Source organism: Lagopus leucura, unplaced genomic scaffold (genome assembly GCF_019238085.1).
Source record: "Lagopus leucura isolate 7727_CA_CO unplaced genomic scaffold, USGS_WTPT01 Super-Scaffold_100001, whole genome shotgun sequence".
In the NCBI taxonomy this organism is placed as follows: Eukaryota; Metazoa; Chordata; class Aves; order Galliformes; family Phasianidae; genus Lagopus; species Lagopus leucura.
Genome location: NW_024962262.1, coordinates 22978028 through 22996180, shown reverse-complemented (window position 1 = coordinate 22996180; position 18153 = coordinate 22978028). Strand labels below are relative to the sequence as shown.

Below are 18153 nucleotides of genomic sequence, written 5' to 3'. Positions count from 1 at the left end.
TGCAACGATCTGAGGTGGAACAAACTAATTTACTAAATATAGTATCAGCAAAATATAATGAGAGAGAGAGAGTGTGTCTGAATGGTGGATAGGCCTCACCACAATGCTGAGGTGAGAAGTGCAGTCCAGTTGAGCAGATGAAGAAAAGCAGACAGAGAAGCGCAGGCGAAGAAGAGCAGGCGAAGAAGAGACAATCAGGTGACCTTGCCAGGAGTTATATCTCCTCGCTGACTGCAAAGCCTTCCTGATGTAGCTGGTAAGAAAGCATACCAGGGGAAGTGCCCTGCTAGACCTGCTGTTTACAAACAGAGAAGGAGTGGTAGAGAAGTGAAGGTCAGGAGCTGTCTTAGACAGAATGGTCATGAAATGGTAGAGTTCTCAATCTTTGTTGAAGTCAGGAGTGGGCCAGCAAAACTGTTACCCTGGACTTCCAGAGGGTGGACTTTGAACTGTTTAGGATGCTGGTGTGAGAGTTCCTTGGGATTCAGTCCTGAATGGAAAGGGGGTCCAGGAAAGCTGATTGCTCCTCAAGAAAAAGGTGCAAGAGCTGGCTGTCTCCCTGGAAGATGAGCAAGTGGGGAAGAAAACCAGCGTGGATAAACAGGGAGCTTTTCCTGAGGTTCCAGGAGAAAAATAGAATCTTCTTCCTGTGAAAGAAGGGACAAGAAACTTGAGGAAAGTACAAAGAAGTTAGGATGTACAGGGAGAAAATTAGAAAGGCAGAAGCCCAGCTTGAACTCGACTTGGCTGTTGGGGATAAAAGAGAATAAAAAGTTTTTTTTTCAAATATGTTAATAGTAAAGAGAGTAAGACTAAGAAGAATTTCTATCCTTTACTGGATGCAGCAGGGAATGTGATCACTGAGGATAAGGAAAAGGTTGAGGTTCTCAATGCTTTCTTTAAGTTAGACCAGTTATCCCTGGGGTACCCTAACTCCTGACGTGGAGTTCTTGCATAGAGAGGAAAATAAACCTCCCATGATTCAGATGGAAACTGTTAGAGACCTACTAGTCCACCTAGACTGCCACAAGTCCATGGAGCTGGATGGGATCCACCCAAGGGTGCTGAGGGAGCTGGTGGAGGCAATAGCCAAGCCACTTCCCATCATCTATCAACATTCCTGGTCAACCAGAGAGGACCCAGAGGATTGGAGGCTTGCAAAGGTGTCTCCATCTATAAGATGTGTCGTAAAGAGGATCTGGAGAACTATTGGTCTGTCAGTCTGACCTTGGTGCCAGGAAAGGTTACGGAGCAGGTAACCTTGAGGAAAGTCACACAGCAAGTGCAGAACAACTGGGGAATCGGGCCCAGCCAGCATGGGTTCGTGAAAGGCAGTTCCTGCTTGACCTATGATTGACTGACTTGCCTGGTGGATGAGGGGAAGGCTGTTGATGTAGTCTGCCTAGACTTCAGCAAAGCCTTTGACACTGTCTCCCAAAGTATTCTTCCAGTATTCTCCTGGAGAAGCTGGCAGCCCGTGGCTTGAACAAATAAGCTCTTTGCTAGGTAAAGAACTGGCTGGACAGCTGGGCCGAGAGTGGTGCTGAATGGAGTCTCATATACCTGTTGATAGGTCACAAGTGGTGTTCCCCAGTGGGGCACTATTGGAGTCTGTCCTGTCTAATGTCTTTATTGATGACCTGAATGATGGGATTGAGTGCACTGCCAGTATGTCTGCAGATAATACAAAGTTGGCAGGAAGTGTCCATCTTCCTGGAGCCCTACAGAAGGATCTGGACAGGCTGGGTAGCTGAGCTGAGGCCATTGGGATGAAGTTCAACAAGACCAAGTGCCAGGTCCTGCACTTTGACCACAACCCAGGCTTGGGACAGAGTAGCTGGAAGACTGTGTAGAGGAAATGGACCTGGCAGTGTTGATTGATGTTAGGCTAAACGTGAGCAAGCAGTGTGCCTAGGTGGCCAAGAAGGCCAATGGTATCCTGTCTTGTATCAGAAATAGTATAGCAGGAGCAGGGAGGTGATCATTCCTCTGTACTCAGCCCTAGTGAGACCAAACCTTGAGTACTGTGTCCAGTTTTGGGTCCCTCACTACAAGAAAAACAATGAGGCCCTGGAGCACGTTAAGAGAGGAGCAATGAAGCTGGTGAGGGGTCTGGAGCACAAGTCTTACGGGGAGCGGCTGAGGGACCTGGGGTTGTTTAGTCTGGTGAAGAGGAGGTCCAGAGGAAACCTTATTGTTCTCTATAACTTCCTGAAGGGAGGTTGTGGTGAGGTGGGAGTCAGACTCTTCTCCCATGCAACTAGCGATAAGACTGGAGAGAGTGGCCTAAAGTTGTGCCAGGGGAGATTAAGGTTGGACGTTAGGAAATACTTCTCTAGGAGAGTAGTCAGATGCTAGAATGGGCTGCCCAAGGAGGTGGTGGAGTCACTGTCCCTGGAAGTGTTCAAGAAACATTTAGATATTGCACTGAGGGACATGGTTTAGTGGGAAATATTGGTGATAAGAGGACGGTTGGACTGGATCATCTTGGAGGTCTTTTCCAACCTTGGTGATTCTATGATTTTACTGGAAGAAATATGGCTTGTTGGATTACACAGGGAAGGTAGTGTTCTCTCTTAGTTGAGATCCATCATTTAGCTAGTGAACCAGACCATAGCGATATTGAGAGTACTACTTCTTAATAAGAGTTCAGGAACTTTAAAAGGACATTCACCTTAGTAAAGAATATACATGATAGTACAGTCTTAGGAAAAGAAGATAGTTCCTGGGAAGAGAAAACCCCAGACTTGTACTGGAGGTATTAGGCAGGGCTCCTCCAAAAAGGCAACGAGGCCACTAGCTAAGTTGAAGTGCCTCTATACCAATGCGTGCAGCACTGGTAAGCATGGGAAATAAACAGAAGGAGTGTCGTGGTTTTGTTTTTCAGTATTCCACATCATAACATCATGTAGTGCACTGGGAGTTAAAGTGTTAATGCTCCAATTCCGGGTACCTATACCCCTGTACATTAACGGAAGTCATGGGATCTAGGCCTTCCAGGTGGGGTGGTCTCTTACTGCCTTGCAGTGGATGCTGCAGGGTTCCAAGCCTTTTCAGGTTTGACTCGGTCTCAGAAACATTCTCCTATATTATTTGATTTATTAGTCTCAATTTCAATTAGATTGTATTATATTGTCTTATCTTGCATTCTGATATCATAGTTAGTAAAATAAGTTTTCCTTGAAAGATCGTTGCTGCTAGTTTGTTTTTTGTTGTTGTTGTTGTTGTTGTTTTGTTTTGTTTTTTCCTTCATTGAACCCAGCTCCCATCTCCCCACTCCTTTTCTCTTTCCCTTCTCATTTTTGGGTTTGGGGGGAGGGAGGCAGGGGGCTACTGCCCCCCCTGCCATGGGCATAGATTGATCTAGTTAACTCTGTGACAAGGAGCTAGAAACTGTGGTGCAATAGGGAAAGTATGACTTAATTGCTATCACGGAAACATGATGGGATAAATCCCACAATTGGAATACCCTGATTGAGGACTACAGGCTTTTCAGAAGGGATAGACAGGGTAGAAGGGGTGGGGGAGTTGCCCTCTATGTTAGGAAGTGGATAGACTGCAAAGAGCTGTGTGTGAGGAACAGTCAACGATCAGGTCAAGAGCTTGTGGGTAAAAATCAAGGATTGGTCCAGTGAAAGGCATCTAGTGTTTGGGGTCTGCTACAGGCCACCTGATCAGGAGAAGTCTGTTGACAAGGCCTTCTTGCTTCAGCTGCAGGAGGTGTCCTGCTCACGGACTCTTGTCCTCATGGGGGATTTCAACCACCCAGATATAATAGTGGCATGGCAGGTAGCAGAAAATCCAGGAGATTCCTGGATTCTGTCAAGAACAACTTCCTGGTCCAGATAATAGATGGACCATCCCAAGGTGAAGCCTTACTGGACCTGGTGCTCACTAATGCAGAGGAGAGTATTAGAGAGGTTAAGATTGGAGGCAGCCTGGGCTGCAGTGACCATGCCTTGGTGATTTGTGATTCTTGAGTTTGTGATCTTGAACAATGTGGGCCTGGCAAAAAGCAGAGCAAGGACCCTGTGATTCAGGAGAGCAAACTTCTGGCTGCTCAAGGAACTGCTGAGTGGGAACCCCTGGGAGACTGTCCTTAAGGGCATGGGCACAGAACAGAGCTGGTAGCTCCTTAAGGACAGCCTTCTGAGAGCACAATGCTCTCCATCCCGCAGCAGAAGAAGTTGAGCTGGGGACATAGGTGACCATAATGGCTGTGCAATGACATGCAGCATAAACTGAGGGAAAAATGGAAATGGAAGCAGGGTTGTATAGCCTGGAAAGAATACAGGGACATTGTTTTGATAGAACAGCAACCCACTGAAATATACTTTTCCACTCAAAATAAAATGGTATTAGAGAAATTAAAATGTGATGTAGAAGTTTTTCACAGTCAAAAGTCAATTTAAGGAATGCTAAATACTTAAAGGAGGGAGGTTGTTTGTTGTTGTTTAACTCTGAAGATCAAGAAATCAGTTTTATATATGTAAAATATGCATAAATATAATATATAATATAAGTGCACATATATTTATACACACACATACGACTGCTCATTAAAACTTTTAAAGGCAACAGTTTACTTAGCCATGACTCACATGAAACTACTGGAAATTCAAATGTTCAGAAGAAAAGATTTGGGCCTAGCAAGCTCATGTTTTGTCTGGAAACTGTTGGATGTTGCTTTTGTTCAATGGTGAATCAGTACAGAGGCTGGAATAAGATCTTCTTAAATATATCTCCAAAAGAAAACACAATTTAAAATTATAAGAAATCTTAATCAAAATAATAATATAATTATTCAATATCCCTGCTCTGAAAGTTATTCAAAATTAATTAAGTTCTGTGGGTTCATAAAATGTATTCTACCATTATAATGCATTTCAATAATATTGGGACTTTGGATTAATATGCCATTGCAAAGTTTCATGTTGGTTTCTAATAATATGTTGAGTTATATTTTCTTTATAATGGGATTTAATGTCAGTTTAACCAGCCTTAATTAAATTTTGCTTTATAAATCATTTTATTGAGAAGCGCAGTGAAATTTTCTAAGTTTTATGGCTTTTTAATTAAAATGAATTAAGCAACTTATAGGAAGTGCCTATAAACTGTTTCCCTTACATTTCTAGGCTACTGTACAAGATTCTAAGCACACAATTTAAACTTACTTTGTTCGGAGTCAGTGGACAAAAACAAAGGCCAGAAAAATATAAATTACCTTTTGGCATTTACTCAAGCAATTTAAAAATAGGTCCTGACAAAACTACATTCAATTATTTTTCTGTTTCTATGTGAGCATCTGTGGGATCTACCTGCAAAGGACCAATAGAAAGCACCTTCTTTTAAATATATAGATCTCCTCTATCCATTATAACTAAATTCTGATATTTTTATTACAATTTTACCATACAATCTTACTTTCATTTTATATGTTTATATATTAATTACAAATACAGTTGTTAATAATCTCTGGGTTTTTTTTCTTATCATCTGTAAGAAAGATGGATATTAACTAATCCTATGTATATATTAACTTTAACAACTACTTTTATTTTCTTCCAGTGTTGTTATTAAATCTGTGATGCTTTCCTCTTCTCAGGAGAATATAATTGAAGTTATAAGAAATCAAGAATTTTTACTTCTACCAGCTGAAGAACTCCATAAACTTCTTGCTAGCGATGATGTGAATGTTCCTGATGAAGAAACCATTTTCCATGCTTTAATGATGTGGGTGAAGTATGATATGCAGAGGCGGTGCAGTGACCTAAGTATGCTGCTCGCATATATAAGACTACCACTTCTTCCACCTCAGGTAATTTTATTTTAATAAGAATACAATAACTGTTATCGTGAAAACTGCAGCAAGAAAAAGATAAAAAGATTTTTAAAAAGGATAAAAAAGAGGGGGTCATCTCTGGTGTTTTCCTGTCCAGCTGCTATGCATGCTGTGGTCTTACTTTCTAGAAAGCATCTGGACATCTGCTTGCTGATGAGAATCTTTGAATGAATTCCTCTTTCTGCTTAACCAACACACACAGCTTTTTCCTATGAGACTGTCATATCAATATAATGAGCCTTCTCACCTTCCTTCTATTTTATCTCCATCCCATGAGAGTAATGAGAAAAAGTGTATTTGTTTGGCTACTGACTAGAGTCCCATCACAGCCCTTCTTGGAAACCTACAGTAGGAATAAAAATAATAATAATAAAAAAACCTTCTGCTGGCTAATCTTAGTTTGCAGCATGGCAATGCTGAGCAATGGGGCTGTTCTGAGCCTTTCTCCATATCTATCAAAATAATAATAATAATAATAATAATAATAATAATAATAAAATGCTGTAAGCATTAAACTGCTGCAAGAGGTTGTGCAGAGATACTGTAAAAGCTTTTGAAATTCATATTTTTGAAATTCATAGACAAAGAAGTATATGGATTCTGAGATCTTCTGATTGCACTGAGTGGACCCCCATAGAACAATCAGTACTAAAGTTTTGATGCCCTTTCTGTGGATGTTGGCAATACAGCATGTAATAACCAACTTGAAATAGAGAATTAGGAGTGTGGGATGTATTTCCTCAGATATACTAAAATGGATTTCCTTTCATATAATTATATTTCTATTAATAGGGAATATGTTTGGTTAGATGTTTTAATCAACCATATCTTTCTGGACTCTCTGTAGACATAGGATGCATCTCACTTGCTCAGATTAGTGTAGAATTAAGAGAGAATGTTTAAATACAGTGCAGTGATAGCCTCCAGGTTCCCATGCAATTCCACTGATGCTTCTTAATGTTTTCTCTACAGCTGTCCTGGTATTTGATACGCATCAATGGAAAGCTTAGGCACAGCATATGATTCTCTGACATGCCCAAGTATTTATTCTGTTTCAGTTAATGTTTGAAGAATATGGGAAGAAAGATGAATATATATTGGAGTAGCCCTTCATAACGTAACTAAATATTGTTCAGTGTAAACAAAAACATTCATAGACACCCTGAGAAATATAAGGGAAAGAGCAGAAAAGAATGCTAGGAAGGAGATGACTAAAACAAGAACTGTTGTAATTCATGATGCTAAGATTTACAGGCAGTGTTTCAGAGAGAGTTTATGAATTTTTCTTTGTTCTGTTTTTGTTTGTTTTACATTTTTCAACCTAAAATTTGTTAGATAAAATATCAGTAAAGGTATCAGCAAGATATCAAAATAATTCTACGTTTAGAAGCTCAGAAGTTATCTAGACATCACATGCTTTGCTTACCTCTGTGCTGCTAATTGCACATAAACAAGTTCTCCCTGAATTACCAAGCTGAGTGTTTTTCCATAGAAACAAACCCCTGTACAGTTAACTGGATATTTTCAGATTTGCTTTTAGGTTTCCTTTAGTGTCTCTATGGCCCAAAAATGTAAGGACACCATGAGACATGTCTAATAGCACTAGCGTCCCTTGTTCATGTAATCAAACTGTGTTCACTTGAGTTTATGGTGTCCTCATGGGAATATCCTGGATACCTTAAATAATCTGAAGCGTAACTATATCTTACGCTTAGCAATTTAATTAAATCCTAGATTTCCTCTGCTTATCATGGATGCCTCGCAAATATAAACATGTTGGCATCACACATCAATGGCATGCACCTATAAACTTCTAATACAGTTGTATTAACCTCAAACTGAATTTTATTATGAATCTTTGAGAAAACGTCATAAAACTTCTTTGTTCAGACTCAAGTCAAATTTTTGGAGATAACATGTTTTTTTCTGAACAACCAGAAGGTGGGTGACCAGCGATAAGAGTATGAAAAAATTAGCAGCCTCAAAACTGTTTAAAAAGTTATTTTTGAATTATATAGTTTTTCAATGGTTTTTTTTCCTATTATATCTAAAAACTAAACTTCATGCTTGTGTATCATTGAGTATTGCATCATATAAATCTTTGCAGTTACACTGAAAAAGTGTTTTAAAAAAAAATATTTCCAGATTGAAGTTAAGTTTTAATAGAAATTATTGAGAACAAGGTGGAAATTTATTACCACAAGGTTAATTTTCCCCCATAGTGGTTTACAGTTAAGTATAAATCAAACAAAACATTCTGTCAAATTAATTGCACTGAAAATTAACTGATAAGCTCTTTGGAGGAAAGTAGGGTCAAAACTCTAAACTAATCATTAGACAGCTGAGAAAACGGATTCGTGTTCCTTACTTCTAAATTCACTAAAAGAAGACGAAGTCATAGACTGCAAAGATTACAAACAGTTTGAAAGGACTGCCTAAGGTCCTCCTAAAATAAAGGCTTAAATTTGTAGCCTGTGTTTTTATCATAGCTCATTTCACTATTGGCAGTGTGGTCAGACTTCAGTAATAGGGTATCACAATAATTCAGAATTCAGACAGAGTTCTCATCTTTTTCTGTTCCTTTCCCAAAAGAGAATGACTTATTCTGTGTTTATGTCTCTTACTCTCTGACTGAAACTGCATCAGAAAACATCCTTCAATAATTCAGCAGCACGTATGAGCTTCCACCTAGCCCTATATGTTCTGCTAGTGATGATGTAACCCCATTTATAAATGTAAAAGGCTCAATAGTTTTTGCTCATTGTCTGTACACATTATAACAAAACTGTTAATTTTGAGGCTCCAGCACCAACCAAGAGTGTGAGTAGCTTCTACTGGGAAAAACATTGTTTCTATGTTTTTTTTCCCCAAGAATAAGAAGAAGTGCTAATGGTGTTGGGTTTCCAGAGGAATTTACAATCAAGAGTTAGGAATCAACATGACAGTAGCTGTCGAGACTAGCATGACTAGTGAAAAATGAAGATGTTAAGCATATGTTTTAATGGTTCTCAGAAAGAAATGTGTGATTAAAAGAGTATAAACATTTACATGCATAAATAGTTAAGATAACTTACACTCCACCAGCATACTGTGTTCATAATGGATGTTTTTGCAGTGGCTTGTAAATGATGGGTTAACTAAAAAGTGGTATGCTAAAAAGTAGCATAAATATTATTGCCTTTATCTCTGTGAAACTTTAAGTAATACCATCTTCACAGGCTTGCAGATCACCTGAGTAGGATAATACATGATCTTGCTATATTAATTACAATGTGTCTCAGACCTGGTTAAACTGATCACAGAGTGGCCAGGATTGGAAGGGACCTCAAGGATCATGAATCTCCAACCCCCCTCTGCCACATGCAGGGCCACCAACCTCCCCGTTTAATACTAGACCAGATTGCCCAGGGCCCCATTCAATCTGGCCTTGAACATCTCCAGGGACGGGGCATCCACAACCTCTCTGGGCAGCCTGTTCCAGCACCTTACCACTCTCTGTAAAGAACTTCCCCCTGACATCCAACCTAAATCTTCTCTTCCTCTACTTAAAACCATTTCCCCTTGTCCTGCAGTTATCTACCCTTTCAAAGAGTTGATTCCCCTCCTGTTTGTAGGCTCCCTTTATGTACTGAAAGGCTGCAATGAGGTCACCCCACAGCCTTTTTTTCTCCAGGCTGAACAAGCCCAGCTCCCTCAGCCTGTCTTTGTAGCGGAGGTGCTGCAGTCCCTTGATCGTCTCTTTGTGGCCCTCCTTTGGACCCTCTCCAACAGCTCTCTGTCTTTCTTGTACTGGGGGCTCCAGACCTGGACACGGTACTACAGATGGGGCCTCACAAGAGCAAAGTAAAGGGGTACAATCACCTCCCTGTCCCTGCTGGCCACTCCTCTTCTGATGGAGCCCAGGATACCATTTGCCTTCGGAGCTGCAAGAGCACACTGCTTGCTTATGCTAAGCTTTTCATCCATCAAGACCCCCAGGTCCTCTGCGGGGCTGCTCTCAAGAACCGTTCCTTCTAGTCTGTCTCGATGCCTGGGATTCCTCTGGCCCAAGTGCAAAACCTTTCACTTTGCTGTGTTGAACCTCTTTAGGTTCACCCGGGCTGATCTTTCAGCCTGTTGAGGTCCCTCTGAATGGCATCCCTTCCTTCCACTGTGTTGACTGCACCACTCAGCTTGGTGTCGTCAGCAAACCTGCTGAGGGTGCATTCGATTCCATCACCGATGTCATTGATAAAGATGTTAAACAGCACTGATCCCAAGACGGACCCCTGGGGGAAGCCACATGTTACTGGCCTCCACCTGGACACAGAACCATTGATGACCACTGTTGCTATCGGCTGGCTAGGCACAACACAACACAAGGCTCTAGACCCTTCCGTTCTGGACATCCCCAGCCCAGGGACAAATGGGTCGAACACACGGTGTCAAGCGCCAAATGCCAATTTAATGCTGCACAACGAAGTTCTTTATACCCGTACACCCGACCACCCCGGAAACCCATGACACCCGATTGCACCCACGACCCACCTCCCATGAGCCCCATACCTGTCCCTCTACAACTCCCCCCTCTTTATGATAATTCATACGACCCTGCAGTAGCACCCCACGTAAACCCTGTTTCCCCACCTCCCGGAATTATAAAGCAGCTGGTTATATCTCGCTGGGCAGCACATCAGGTAGCAATAAGTAATGGGCACTGATCAGGTTTCATCTGATTGGATCGTTTAGCATCTGGAATAACATTGGGGCGAAACAAATAAGCAGCAAGACGATTATGACCCATGTGAGCACGGTCCCTAGGATACCCCCCAGCCAGGACCAATCCCATGACCCCCAGTCCTCCACCATGGTGATCCTCTTTGAGGTGTCTTGGAGTTCCCGACCCAGCTGTTGCACTCATTGCAACAGATTCTCCACAGAGCCGTTGCTCTGAATAGCAATATCATGCAATCTCCTTCTGTTCCGGCCAGGAGCAGCCTGATCCCAAGGCTGTGAGAGCATAGTCAATGGCCTCCTCTTGAGCGACCTTTAAGGCATGAAGCGCTTGGGCCAGGGAATCAATTTGCGTTTTTTGCAACGATATACGCCAATTTTTGCACGTTGGATGTTGTCCAGGCTGTGAGCACAGGTTTAGCAAAAATGCCAAGGAAAAGCCTTAGGGATAGATTAGGCAAATAGAGTTGCTCATGGAAGACTCAGAGATATAGCTTGCAGTCAGTGCCCTTTTTTCTCTATGTCCAGCTCCCTGGGCAGTCATCTTAGGCCAGAGCAGTACCCCGAATGTACACAGTCCAAGGGTTGTGTTGCCTGTAACGGTCTTCCATGCTTTGCCATTGGCACAAATCACCCACCCGGTTCCCGGCAGATGAATGGGGTTCTTCATCTTGACCTCAGTAACTCTTACCAACGTTTTCACCTGGACCAAGTGGGAGGTGGAATCAGCGCCCTATGCCCTGGTCAAATCGGCTACAAACCATGCATCTCCAGGCAGGAAGTCTACCGGTGTTGCTGCAGAGCCTGTTGGGCCAACCCACAACCAGGGGACTGTGGAATTGCGGATGGTCACACTGACGACCCATGGCGGGCGCAGTTGCAAAGCAGTGATTGGTGTGCTGTTCTGCCATAACTTCAACGTGCCACACAGCCTCTCCTCCCCTAGCACAAAGTTATTGTGTCTGTCTTGGGCTGCAGACGAGGTAGTCCCAACCACATAGTTGATCGTAGCATCCAGGTGACTCCAAAGGGTTGTTAAATTCCAGTTTCGTGGTGACATTGATTCTGACCGTGGTGAAATTGGCTACAGAGCACACCCACATCTGGGTATACAGACTGTCCCAACTGGGAGGGCCCACCAGGCGAAGGCTCTACAGAAGCAATGCTTTGCGTAGGATGCCCCGTGGCACCACGCAGTGAGCCACAGCACAAGTTTGTACTGGGTCATTCAGGCCAGTAAGCAAGATGCACACATCAGCATCCTGGGAGGCCACATAGTCAGCCCAAAATCCAGCATGTGTCAGAGGGCAGAGCAGAAGCAGCATCACCTGCAAATAAAGGTGGCATCATTTCCCTGAAGGGACCAGGTGGACCCATAGTGCAAGCAACCATAAGGGGCCTTGAGGAGTACTCACACATGCATACCCACAACCTAACACGAGCAATGGGAGGTGCTCCTCAGACCAAGGCCCTCCCTGGCTCCGGATCTGCACCTCCCCGATAGCGGGCAGGTCCCCGAGTTGATGGTCACCTCTCCTGCCCTCCAGGTATAGGGCAACTATATAGGGCTCAAAGGAGTAAGGCCAGAGGGCAGAGCTTGGGTTCTTCCAAGCTTCCTCCCTCTTTAAAGACACGCAGTCACTCCTTCAGTGTTCAGTGGGCAAGTTCTACGATCGCCTGACCCTGACTATGCGCCAAAGACATGGCTGCAGTACCCGGGGGCGTTATCTGTCTTAAGCGTTTCTGGGGCACCCAATATTGCGACAGCCATGCAGAGAGCTTGGACACACTGGCGGGCTCATTGATCTGTCATGGCCATGGCCCACAGCATGCCACTGCAGGTGTCCACCGCAACATGGACATGGTGAAGTCGGCCAAACTCGGGCACATCAGTGACATCCATCTGCCATAGTTCGTTTGGCCGGAGTCCTCAAGGGTTAACTCCTGCCAGGAATGGGGGCTGTGCCCACAAGTGGGACAGGCGAGAATAACGTCCCTTGCCACCACCAGGGGAATCTGGAAGAGTCTGTGCAAGGCTAACGCAGACTGATGGAATTGAGCATGTGAATGCTTGTGACGCTGTTTAGGTCAAGCGAGACATGATAGCATGCGGCATCTGCTTTTCTGTTGCCCTCAATGATGTACCCTGGCAGCTCCTCATGACTGCTAACGTGCAACAGGAAAACTGGATGAACTCGCAATGATAGGGCGTTGTACAGGGCTGCTGCTGTCAGCATGCGAGTTTCACAGCAGTCCTTGCAGAGTTGTGCCATCCGGAAACAGTACTGGCTGTCGGTGACAGTATTGACAGGAGTATGGGCAAATTGTTGGAGTGCCAGTAATATCGCTTTAAGCTCCAACTGCTGTACCAAGAGGATCAGGTCTGTGCATGTTATGGTCGCCCAGGGCCCTTTTCACTCACACCAAGTGATAGCATATCAGTGTGTCCTTCCTGCCGCATCTGTGAACACAGTAGGTCCTTCACAGGCTGTGCAGCCAGCGGCACAAAGGGAATAAGGGTCACAAGCTGGAACAACTGTGAATAAGGGGTATGTTGTTTGGTTTTAACTGCCCCTGGGAACCCGCTGAGTGCAACTTGAACCGGTTGTGAGTTTTTACATAGATAGCCGATGGTTGGTGGCTCAACTTCTACTGTGATTTCCCCAGTTCAGAACCAGAGAGGGAAAGATTTTTCTCCCGAGCCCATTGGAGGGCGCCTCCTAAAAGAGTGCCCCACTGAGGTAGAGCAACTCTAGGGGTCGCTACATAACCAAACAGCAATGGTTGATGCAGTTCCCCCTGGTGGAGAATCACAGTAGCCCCCGCTTTTTTGCAATAGGATGTGCGCCTGCACCGGTAGTTGGATATCCCACCTCAACAGCCCCCCCCCCCCGCTGCGCGTTCAGAAAACTTAGACAAGAGATGATGGTGTTGCACTGTTAATTCTTGTGGAGCTGTCAAGTTGGTGCCCCCCTTCAAAAGGTCTGTGAAATGCCGGATTTCCTCAGGCACTATGGGAACAAATTGATGCAACCATTGGAGGACGCAATGGTGTTTGAAGTGGTGCACAAGTGTTTGAAGCTGGTGCAGCATCGTGACAGTTGCCTCAGGTGCCAGCATCTTTTGTGGCTGGACTAGCTGTTCGGCGAGAACTGTACTCAAGTAGCTATAAGGAGTGGCTACTTGGGTTTTATTGCAGCCAATCTGCAAGGCAAATTGTTGTAAAGCGTATTGCAGTTGTGACTGCAGACCATCCGGGAGTCAGGGAGCAGCAATGAGGAGATCATCCACATAATGAATGATCAACAGAGAGGGCCAGCGATCCCGAATGGGCTGCAGCGTCACCCATCTGGCAAATTGTGGGGGAATTTTTCATGCCCTGTGGAAGAACCACCCACTCGAACTGCTTTGCTGGCTCCACATTGTTCAGGGCTGGCACCGTGAGAGCAAAACGTTTGCAGTCATCAGGGTGAAGGGGAATGCTGAAAAAACAGTCTGAGGTCTACAATGATGCACTGCCAATCTCGAGGGACCACAGGAGGGAGAGGCAATCCAGGTTGTAGTGCCCCCATCGCTTCCATAGAGTCATTTACGTTGCGTAAGTCGTGCAGGAAACACCATTTCCCTGACTTCTTTTTTTATAACGAACACAGGGCTATTCCATGGACTAACTGAAGGTACTAAATGCCCTTCTTGCACCTGTTGAGTTACTAGTTCGTGTAAAGCCTGTAATTTCTCCTGAGAAAGGGGCCACTGGGGCACCCATATTGGGTCATTCAAAAGCCAATTAAGATGTCAACATGGAACTTCCGCAGTGGCCCTCATCAAAAACCCTGCGGATTGCCAAGGTGGATTGTTGCTCCCGCGCTGGCGAGAATACCCCGGCCCAGCAGGGCAATAGGCACATCCAGCACGAATGGGCAGAGAGGACCAGATCAGCGAGGTCCTCAGTCGTCAAGCCACTCCACCACTACTGGGTACTGGCTCCTCCATCCATATGCTGAGCCACACACTCCACCTACCCTATGAGTGCTGGTCTCTAAAGGCCATTTATGGGGCCACTGGTTTTCTGGTATCGTGGTTATGTCCGCCCCGGTGTCCACCAAACATGTCAATTTGAATTTTTCGGGGCGGGGCTGTAGTAGACCTTAGACATATAGCACTACCTGTAATTGTGAGCCATCTTCTAGGGACAGCAATAGGGCGATTAGCAGCTGGGACTCCATGGGCTTGACAGCGTCGGAACAGGCATGTGCTGTAACAGAGGACTGCACTACCTGTTGAGGTGGGACAGTGAACCTGTGCTCTGAAGCGCCAGAGCCCACCACCCATGTCCCTTGTGGGACAGGGCATGGCAGCGTCAGCACCATGGTCATCCCTGCCATTTGGACCGGATAGTCCACATTAGCCCCTATTCCTTTCAGCATACTCACCACCTGCTTCAAAGAAGCCATAATGAGCAGCTACCTCGTACACCACGGGTGCGCACCCAACACTGAATCACGTCGGGGTCACCAGATGTTGCTAACGGTTGGCCAGGCACAACACAACACAGGGCTCCAGACCCTTCCCTTCTGGACATCCCCAGCCCAGGGACACATGGGTCGGTCACACAGTGTCAAGTGCCGAATGCCAATTTAATGCTGCGCAACAAAGCTCTTTATACCCATACACCCGACCGCCCCGGAAACCTGTGACATCGTTCACACTCACGACCCACCTCCCACGAGCCCCATACCTGTACCCCTATAACCACCCTCTGTCTGCAGCCTTTCAACCAGTTTCTTATCCATCCAGTGGTTCACCCATCAAATCCACATCCCTCCAATTTGGAGATAAGGATGTGGTGGGGGACCATGTCAAAGGCCTTTCTCAAGTCCAGGTAAATCACATCAGTCACCTTTCCCTTGTCCACCAATGCCGTCACTCCATCATAGAAGGCCACCAGACTGGTTAAGCATGACCTTCCCCTGGTGAAGCCGTCCTGGCTGTCTCAGATCACAAGCTCATTCCACATGTGATCAAAAATGTCATTCAGGAGGATCTGTTCCATGATCTTCCCAGGCACAGAGGTGAGACTCACCAGCCTGTAGTTCCCCGGGTCCTCCTTGCTCCCTTTCTTGTAAATGGGAGTGACGTGACCCTTCCTCCAGTCATCCAGGACCTCACCTGACAGCCACGATTTTTCAAATGTGATGGAGAGTGCCTCAGCAACCACCACAGCCAGCTTCTTCAGAACCCTGGGATGCACGTTATCTGGCCCCACACACTTGTAACATTCAGTCTCATGAGGCGGTCTCGAACTTGCTCTGCCCTTACAGTATTACAGGGAGACTTACCATCCCTGTCCCCACCTGGAGGTTTAGGGATGCCGGCTCAGGGATGTGCAAAATCTGAAAAATACTAGGATTCTGGCCGCCAGTGCAGACTGAGGCAAAGAACTCATTCAGTACCTCAGCCTTCTTTTTGTCCTTTGAAGCCAGTTCTCCTTTTACATTTACCAAAGGAGGTACACTCGCTTTGGCCTACCTCTTCTGGCCAATGCACCTGTACAATGTCTTCCTATTGTTTTTCACGTCTCTCACCAAGTTCAGTTCCGCCTGCGCCTTGGCTTTCCTGACCCCATGTCCGCAAGTCCAGATGGCATCCCTGTATTCTTCTCAGGTGACACGCCCTTGTTTCCAGAGCTTGTATGCACCTTTCTTTGCCCTCAGCATGCCCATTAGGTCCTTTCTGAGCCATTCCGGTTTCCTACCTCCTCTGCCCGCTTTCTTGTTCAGAGGGATGGAGAGCTCTTGTGCTTTCAGGAAGGCATCCTTGAAGAGTAGCCAGCTCTCCCCAACATCTTTGTTTTTAAAGACAGCATCCCAGGGGATCTTAGCCAACAGTCCACTGAACTGCTTTAAGTTCGCTCTTCCAAAGTTCAGGGTCCTGACGCCACTCTTTGCCAGGCCCACATCCTTGGGCTTGGTCACTGCAGCCCAGGCTGCCTCCAACCTTAATGCCTTTAATGATCTCCAACCTGGTGAGCAGCAGATTCAGCAGCACTGCACCGCTGATTGGTCAGTCCAACACCTGGACCGGAAAGTCATCATCAGTACATTCCAGAAGCTTCCTGGACCTCTTGCAGCTCACTGTGTGGTATTTCCAACAGATATCCGGATGGTTGAAGTCCCCCTCCAGGACGCCTCCCGCATCTGAAGCAAGAAAGCCTCATCCACAGTCTCCCCTTGATCAGGTGGCCTATAGTATCCCCCTATCACCAGCTGGCCTTTGTTAGTCCAATCTCTAATTCTAGAGGCTCTCAACCTGTTCCTGACTGTTTCTCACAGGGAGCTCCTCACGGCCTATCCACTCTGACACAGAGTACAACTCCCCCACCCTTCCTATCTCGCCTATCTGTTCTAAAGAGCCAGTATCCCTCAATGGTGGCATTCTAGTTATGGGAGTCATCCCACCATGTTTCCGTGATAGCAACAAGGTCATAACTTTCCAAGCACATTACGGTTTCCGTCTCACCGCCTTCATAGAGGATCTAGGATCCCCTAGTACAGCAGCATCCCCAGCATCCCCCTGCCCCAGTCCATCCCTTTGTACTCCACCATCTTCGCCCATCAAGTTTGGTACAAGCCCTTGAACGACCCTGTCAACCCTAGTGGCCCTGTTTTGTCTCCTTCTGCCTTCGTACTTAGTCTAAAGACCTTTCAATGAGTCCCACCAGTTCCTTGGCTAAGATCCTCATACCCCTCAGAGACAGGCTACTTCTGTCTGGGTCTCCACAATTTTTGTGGCAGTAGCCTTCTGCTGGGGCGCAGCCATTGCAAACCAGCAGGCACACTAACACTACTAGATAGCTGTCACGGAGTTAACTAGATCAATCTATGCCCATGACAGGGGGGCAGTAGGCCCCTGACCTCCACCCCCCACCCCAGCCCCACAAAACAGGAAGGAAGGAAGGGAGGAAAAAAACAGCAGCAACAACCTATGGAGGAAAACTTATTTTACTAACTATGATATCGGAATGCAAGATAACACAATATAATACAATCTAATTGAAATTGAGACTAATAAATAAGATAGAAGAGAGAGAGAGTTCCTGAGACCGAGTCAAACCTGAAAAGCTTGGAACAGCTAGGAAACACCCTCCAGCACCCACTGCCAGGCAGTAAGAGACCGCCCCCACCCAGAAGGGCCAGATCCCATGACTTCTGTTAATACATAGGGATAGGTACTTGGAACTGGAGCATTAACACTTTAAATCCCAGTGCACTTCATGATGTTATGATGCAGAATACTGAAAACAAAAAAAAAAAAAAAACAAACATAAAACCATGACATTCCACCCCTTATTCTACATCACTACATCATGCTTAATACATAAACACAAACAAATAAAAAATTATTAAAATGCATTACACACATACATCTCTATACATATACATAGCATTACGGACTGCACTCCCCCAGCATCGTTTCCTTGTGGTACACATTGAACATCCCCATTTTTCTGCATTACCCACCACCAAGTGGACCCGGGTCCCTGAGCAAAAACAGTACCACAGAGAGGTCTGCCCTTTCCAGCAGCTGGAAGAACCCAA

The 18153-nt window shown here is 45.3% G+C and overlaps 1 protein-coding gene across 2 annotated transcripts in view; it reads left to right on the top strand.

Moving 5' to 3' along the window:
- The window catches only part of KLHL1 (kelch like family member 1), a 233951-nt gene that overhangs the window by 137333 nt on the left and 78465 nt on the right, over positions 1-18153 (top strand). For both annotated transcript variants that reach the window (XM_042867520.1, XM_042867519.1), the window contains one exon: positions 5606-5818. In XM_042867520.1, the coding sequence (XP_042723454.1) occupies positions 5606-5818 (213 nt within the window). The remainder of the gene's footprint in view (positions 1-5605; positions 5819-18153) is intronic.